The sequence below is a fragment of the Gekko japonicus genome, unplaced genomic scaffold (assembly GCF_001447785.1).
Source record: "Gekko japonicus isolate JY-2015 unplaced genomic scaffold, Gekko_japonicus_V1.1 scaffold3919, whole genome shotgun sequence".
Taxonomy (NCBI): domain Eukaryota; kingdom Metazoa; phylum Chordata; class Lepidosauria; order Squamata; family Gekkonidae; genus Gekko; species Gekko japonicus.
In genome coordinates, this window is record NW_015172136.1 from 68,376 (window position 1) to 75,789 (window position 7,414).

General features: G+C 49.5%; 1 protein-coding gene across 1 annotated transcript in view; it reads left to right on the forward strand.

Moving 5' to 3' along the window:
• LOC107118655 (probable hydrolase PNKD) overlaps positions 1-7,414 on the forward strand; it is a 45,667-nt gene that overhangs the window by 30,817 nt on the left and 7,436 nt on the right. Inside the window, exons 3-5 of the mRNA XM_015421017.1 lie at positions 2,998-3,056; positions 4,957-5,049; positions 6,937-7,100. Coding sequence (XP_015276503.1) covers positions 2,998-3,056; positions 4,957-5,049; positions 6,937-7,100 — 316 coding nt within the window. The remainder of the gene's footprint in view (positions 1-2,997; positions 3,057-4,956; positions 5,050-6,936; positions 7,101-7,414) is intronic.

Genomic DNA, 7,414 nt, shown 5'->3' on the forward strand with positions numbered 1-7,414 from the left:
TGCTGGTAGGCAGACACCACCCATCTACAATGTGGCCCTAGTTAGGGAATTTGGAATATGTATGTAAACCGCTCAGAGACCTGCCAAAAGGTTAGAGCGGTATATAAATTGAATGTATAAATAAATAAAGATGGAGCAGATCTATTCTCTCTTGCTCCGGATTGCAAGACTAGATTTAATAGGTGGAAATTACAAGGGAGCTAAATATCAGGAGAAACGTCCTAACTGTAAGAGTGGTTGAGCAGTGGAGCAGACTGCCTCGGGAGGTGGTGGATGCTCCTTCGCTGGACGTTTTCAAGCGGAGGCTGTACGGCCATCTTTCGGGTATGTTGTAGGGCTCTCTTTCGGCTGTGCTCCTGCAGAGTGGAGGGGGTTGGACTAGATGACCTGCAAGGTCCCTTCCAACTCTAACATTCTATGATTCTCTCAAGCAAGACTAGAATTTCTTTCCTCACTCAATGTGCCTGTAAATAAAAACGTTTCTCAGAGCAATGGAAAGGGAATTGCCTCCTTCCTACCAGTGTATCCAGTGCATACAACTCTGACATAGAAGGCTGTCGCAGGGCTCTTTCTGTAGCAGGAACTCCTTTGCATATTAGGTGACACACCCCTAATGTAGCCAATCCTCCAAGAGCTTACAGAGCTCTTCTTACAGGGGCTACTGTAAGCTCTCGGGGGATTGGCTACATTAGGGGGGGTGTCGCCTAATATGCAAAGGAGTTCCTGCTACAGAAAGAGCCCTGCGTTGTATGGTTAGCCTCTTATATTGAGGCAAGAACCCAACAGGCTTATCAGCCTAACCAACATGATAGAAGAATGAATGCTCATGGAGGCCGCAAAATGGCATGAACAGAGGAAAAGAGCAAACGAGATGAATGATTGGCTTCACTGAAGTGGACCAGTCTCCCCTCCTCCCCCAAGGCAAGGGCCAGATCTAGGAAAACAAGCCCAAATTGTGCCTTTTGCTACAGGAAGAAATTGGTACTGTCCCACAACCAGGCACTGTTCTGGGGTGCAGGGGGGTAAAGTGGAGTGATCTGGATTCATTTGTTGTGCGTGTGGACATTTTAATTCATGCTGGAACTGTTATGATCCTAAAGCCTCTCTGGGCTTAGACAGGATGGTTATTGTTTGCAGCACGGCCACCCTTCCATTAGGCAGAGTGAAGCAGTCCATTTCAGGCAGCAACTTTTGGTTCCCATCAAGGGTCGCAAACTTGTTTTGTAAACAATTTATATTGTTATTACGACAGATGACATATTTTTTTGGCTATGTCACCAAGACCCCTTTCTCTCTGAGCCGAACTGGCTTAACAGCCATTTATTCTCCTGAAAGAACCCTGTGAACTCTAGTTCAGTGTGTGAAGTAGGAATTTAGAGAATTTTTTTTTTCATCCCCCTGGGGGGAGGTTTTTATTGATTTTTTTTGCAGACTACGAAACTGCTGGCCTGGATGGCCACGGGAAAACATCAACAACCTCAGCTATGCAGACGATGCCACTCTAATGGCAGAAAGTGAAGAGGACCTCAAGAGTCTCTTGCTCAGGGTAAAAGAGGAGAGCGCAAAAGTGGGCTTGAAACTCAACATCCAAAAAACTAAGATCATGGCATCCGGCCCCATCACTCCTTGGCAAATAGAAGAGAAAGTTGTGGAAGCAGTGATAGACTTCACGTTCCTGGGATCCCAGATCACTGCAGACGGTGACTGCAGCCATGAAATTAAAAAAGACGCCTGCTCCTTGGGAGGAAAGTGATGGTGAACCTAAACAGCATGATAAAAAGTAGAGACATCACCCTGCCAACAAAAGTCCGCATGGTCAAAGCAATGGCATTCCCAGCAGTCATGTATGGCTGCGAGAGTTGGACTATAAGGAAGGCCGAGCGCCGAAGAATAGATTCTTTTGAACTATGGTGCTGGAGAAGACTCTTGAGAGTCCCCTGGACTGCAAGAAAATCGAATCAGTCAATCCTAAAAGAAATCAACCCTGACTGTTCCCTGGAAGGCCAGATAATGAAACTGAAGCTCAAATACTTTGGCCACCCAATGAGAAGGGATCACTCCCTGGAGAAGAAGGCCCTGATGCTGGGAAAGACTGAAGGTCAAAGAAGACGGGGACGGCAAAGGATGAGATGGTTAGACAGTGTCACAGATGCAACGAACATGAAATTGAGCAAACTTCAGAGGACGGCGGAAGACAGGAGGGCCTGGTGTGATCTGGTCCATGGGGTCGCGAAGAGCCGGACTCGACTGTGCGACTGAACAACAACAACAAACATCTTGCTTTCAAATTTAGCCTGATAATCCCGCCCTAGGAATATTTGCTGTACTGTCCCCTCACCATATTCTGCTCCTCATTGCCTCTTTCAGCTGAAGACTTAGACTGTCTCCCTACAGACAGGCTAGGAAAGCAATCGACTAGGTAGGAGCTGGCCACAGCCAAGGTCATTCTGTTAGAGGACACCCCCCCCCATGATGAGCACCATCCTCGCTGCATGGGGGGGCTTGTAGTCTTTCCCTTTCCAAGGCTCCTGCCCAGCTGGCTCATCCTGTTACACTCAAGGAGCAGCTGTGTGCCTTTGTTCAGCGGCAGACTGTAGAGCCCTGCAGGGCCGATAGACGAGACAGACAGATTTCATGGACGTAAGCAACAAACCCAGTAAATAATAACACGAGTACGATACAAAACAATGCAAAATCTTGATGCAGTTATTCTTGACCCTGTTTTGGCTCTGCTCCTGAAATGTTTACTCTTTACGTCCTGACGGAGCTGTGAAGTGTGCAAAGGAGACTGAAACGTCCTCGTTCTTCAAGTTCCCGGACAGTATTTATCACTCCATTTGAAAACATGTAGATCCAGGGAATGTCAGAGATAAAGAGAACGCCCTTTCCTAGGATTAAACAGCAGTTCCGTATGTCTATTGTATTTGTTTTCGATACATTTATGGGGTTGCAGGGGAGCAACTGGTCTCATAAGCGTTCTTCTTTCTTACTCTGTAGTCGGTCATTGAGGAAGAGGGGGTGACTCTGGAGGCCATTCTGTGCACGCACAAGCACTGGTAAGACACGCCGTGTTTCCACTTTCCCAGGGTGAGCTGAAGGTTTAAGATGTGTGTTTGGTGTAGTGGTTAAGTGTGCGGACTCTAATCTGAGAGAACCGGGTTTGATTCCCCACTCCTCCACTTGCACCTGCTGTGACCTTGGGTCAGTTACAAGCTCTGGCACAGCTGTCCTTGAAAAAGAGCAGTTTCTGTCAAGAGCTCTCTCAGCCCCACCTACCTCACAGGGTGTCTGTTGTGGGGAGGGGAAGGGAGAGGAGTTTGTAAGCCACTCTGAGGCTCCAAGTGAAGGCCGGGGTATAATTCCAATCTCCTCCTCCTCCGCCGCCAGTTTGGTGTAGTGATTAAGTGCGCGGACTCTAATCTGGGAGATCCGGGTTTGATTCCCCACTCCTCCACTTGCACCTGCTGTGACCTTGGGTCAGTTACAAGCTCTGGCACAGCTGTCCTTGAAAAAGAGCAGTTTCTGTCAGAGCTCTCAGCCCCACCCACCTCACAGGGTGTCTGTTGTGGGGAGGGGAAGGGAAAGGAGTTTGTCAGCCGCTCTGAGAAGTGAAGGATGGGGTATAAATCCAATCTCCTCTTCTTCGTCTTCTGAAAATATGTGCCGAGCAGTCCCTTTTGCAGCCCACTTAACGCAAACAGTAAATCCAGACAACAAGGGGGAAAGACTAGCGTCACAGCAGTCCCAAATATACAAATCCCTCTAGTAGGAAACACCATCAAAGATTGCCAAAACAATATGTTAAACAATTATAAAGTTGGTGGTGTCTCAACCAGTGTTCTCTCTAAGCTGAGTTAGTGTGAGCTAGCTCAGGTTTTTTAGCCTTCGGCACCTTAGCTCAGGAAGGAGGGCTCCAGAGCAAACTAATTTATGCAGTGTCCAAATCGCTCGCTCACCGCTTTAATGCCAGTCGCTCACAAAGTAGAATTTTTGCTCACAAGATCCCACAGCTTAGAGGGAGCATTGGCCACAACAGCAACATTAATGCATACTGTAACTATAATAAGGCATAAGATGGCAATATTTCCTCCTTTGAAGATATGTCAAATTCCATGTAGTCATTTTAACTTGATAGGAGGAGTCCACAGAGTCATAACGTTTTCCAAACAGCCTTTGCAAAGGCGCCCATTCTAGATACTTGGAAGGTTTCGTTTCCTTCAACTTCTTCAGTTTGCCGGCTGTGTAAGTGGAACCTGATTTCGGCCAATTTCAACAGACTATAAGGTTCACGGTATAAAGAAGCGAATCATCTTTGATGGTGTTTTCTTGGTGAGAGCCAGTTTGGTGTAGTGGTTAAGTGCGCGGACTCTAATCTGGGAGAACCGGGTTTGATCCCCCCACTCCTCCACTTGCACCTGGCTGGATGACCTTGGGCAAGCTGTAGTCCTGTCAGAGCTGTTCTTGAAAAAAAAGAGCAGTTTCTGTCAGAGCTCTCTCAGCCCCACCTACCTCACAGGGTGTCTGTTGTGGGGAGGGGAAGGGAAAGGCGTTTGTAAGCTGCTACCTTTGGGGAGTGAAGGATGGGGTATAAATCCAATCTCCTCCGCCTCTTCTTCTTTTTCTTCGTCTACTACTACTAGTAGTAGTAGTACCGCTACTACTACTACTAGTAGTACCGCTACTACTAGTAGTAGTAGTACTAGCAGTACCACTACTACTAGTAGTAGTTGAATTTGTATATTTGGGACTCTTAAGGCAAGCAGCATTGGGAGGCAAGGGGACAGGTGGTGTAATCTTCAGGATCACCACCCCCCAGTGTGGCTACTGGGAAGGAATTGCCTCCTCGTGTCTTAATTAGAAATAAACCTTTTTCTGGGCACTGACCTCAGGAAAGAGAGATGAGGGCTAGCGGGAAAGACAAGCTCTCTTTGTTGCCTAATGAGCTTCATTCTGCAGGGATCACAGTGGGGGGAATGCATCACTCCGGCGGAGGCACACTTCCTGTCGGGTCTATGGCAGCAGCTGCGATGACATCCCTGAACTGACAGAGTGAGTGACAGACGGACTTCTGATTCCCGGCACAGATAACATGCTTCCCTGCCAAGCCTGGAAGGGAAAGGCAGCTTTCACCATTAACCCTTCCCTGGTTGGGGGGCTGTGTAATAAAGAGGCTGCCATTCTCCGTCACTATGAAAAGAGAAAAGAGCAAGAGTCCAGTAGCACCTTAAAGACTGCTATCTGAAGAACATAAGAGAAGCCAATGTTGGATCAGGCCAGTGGCCCGTCCAGTCCAACACTCTGTGTCACACAGGGGCCAAAAATACCAGGGGCCACCAGGAGGTCCACCAGTGGGGCCAGGACACTAGAAGCCCTCCCACTGTTGCCCCCTCAAGCACCAGGAAGACAGAGTATCCCTTGCCCCAGACAGTGTATTCCATCTATAAGAACATAAGAGAAGTCAATGTTGGATCTGGCCAGTGGCCCATCCGGTCCAACACTCTGTGTCACACAGGGGCCAAAAATACCAGGGGCCACCAGGAGGTCCACCAGTGGGGCCAGGACACTAGAAGCCCTCCCACTGTTGCCCCCTCAAGCACCAGGAAGACAGAGCATGCCTTGCCCCAGACAGTGTATTCCATCTATAAGAACATAAGAGAAGTCAATGTTGGATCTGGCCAGTGGCCCATCCGGTCCAACACTCTGTGTCACACAGGGGCCAAAAATACCAGGGGCCACCAGGAGGTCCACCAGTGGGGCCAGGACACTAGAAGCCCTCCCACTGTTGCCCCCTCAAGCACCAGGAAGACAGAGCATGCCTTGCCCCAGACAGTGTATTCCATCTATAAGAACATAAGAGAAGTCAATGTTGGATCTGGCCAGTGGCCCATCCGGTCCAACACTCTGTGTCACACAGGGGCCAAAAATACCAGGTGCCCTCAGGAGGTCCAGCAGTGGGGCCAGGACCTTAGAAGCCCTCGCACTCTTGCCCCCCCCTCCAATCACCAAGAAGACAGAGCATCCCTTGCCCCAGACTGAGAGTTCCTATCTATAAGAACATAAGAGAAGCCAATGTTGGATCAGGCCAGTGGCCCCTCCAGTCCAACACTGTGTCACACAGTAGCCAAAAATTCCAGGTGCCACCAGGAGGTCCAGCAGTGGGGCCAGGACACTAGAAGCCCTCCCACTGTTGCCCCCCCCCAGCACCAAGAACACAGAGCATCCCTTGCCCCAGACCCAGAGTTCCTACCTATACCTTGTGGCTAATAGCCACTGATGGACCTCTGCTCCATATGCTTATCCAAATCCCTCTTGAAGCCGTCCATGCTTGTAGCCGCCGCCACCTCCCGTGGCAGTGAATTCCATGTGTTAATCACTCTTTGGGTGAAGAAGGACTTCCTTTTATCCATTCTAACCCGACCGCTCAGCCATTTCATGGAGTGCCCCGAGTTCTCGTCTTGTGAGAGAGGGAGAAAGGAACTTCTTTCTCTACCTGCTCTACCGCTCAGCAGTTTCATGGGAGTGCCCACGAGTTCTCGTCTTGTGAGAAAGGGAGAAAAGTGCTTCCTTCTCGACCTGCTCTATCCCATGCATCATCTTGTAGACCTCGATCATGTCACCCCTCAGCCGTCGTTTCTCCACGCTAGCGAGCAGTGACTCCCAAAAGCTCATCCCCTGCCACGTATTTTGGTAGTCTTGAAGGTACTACCGGACGCTTGCTCTTTTCTACCGCTACAGAGAGACTAACAGGGCGGCCCATCTCGATCTGTGAAAAGCGCGTCGCTGTGCCATTCATTCGTCCACAGGAAGTTAAGCCCAGCGGGGAAAGCCCCCCCACCCCCACCCCCACTATCCTGAAGGGCATGCGAAGCCCCTACGGATTTTCCAGGAGGGCTTCTGGTGACTTGTTCCCCCTCATGACCCATTTCTGTTTTCTAGTCCCCTCTCAGACAAGGAGACGATCATGATAGGACGGTTGCACTTCAAGGCCCTCTTCACTCCCGGGCACACAGTGGGGCATATGGTCTACGTGCTGGATGGGAAACCTTTTGAAGGGCCTTCTTCTCTCTTTTCGGGAGACCTCCTCTTCCTCTCTGGCTGCGGTAAGTTAGCAGTTGAATCGGGATTTCTTAATTTGGGGGGGGCCTTAAATAAGTCAGGGGGCACCCCTGCACACCCCGTCCAGCGGTGTCCCGTCCGGTGGCACGGAAATGGAGGGCGGGGCTGACTGGCAAATCCTCTGCTACCACCTATGTTGAGTTTTTTTTTTAAATGGTTTTTTTGCAGAGATAAAATAGGTTAGCAGTGCCAGAGTAAAACAATTCAGACTCAGAGTCCATGTGTGATTAAAATAGAAAGTTTTTACTACATTCTAGCATAGGCAGAGGTCATTTCGGGAGGGATCGCGGGGGATCGC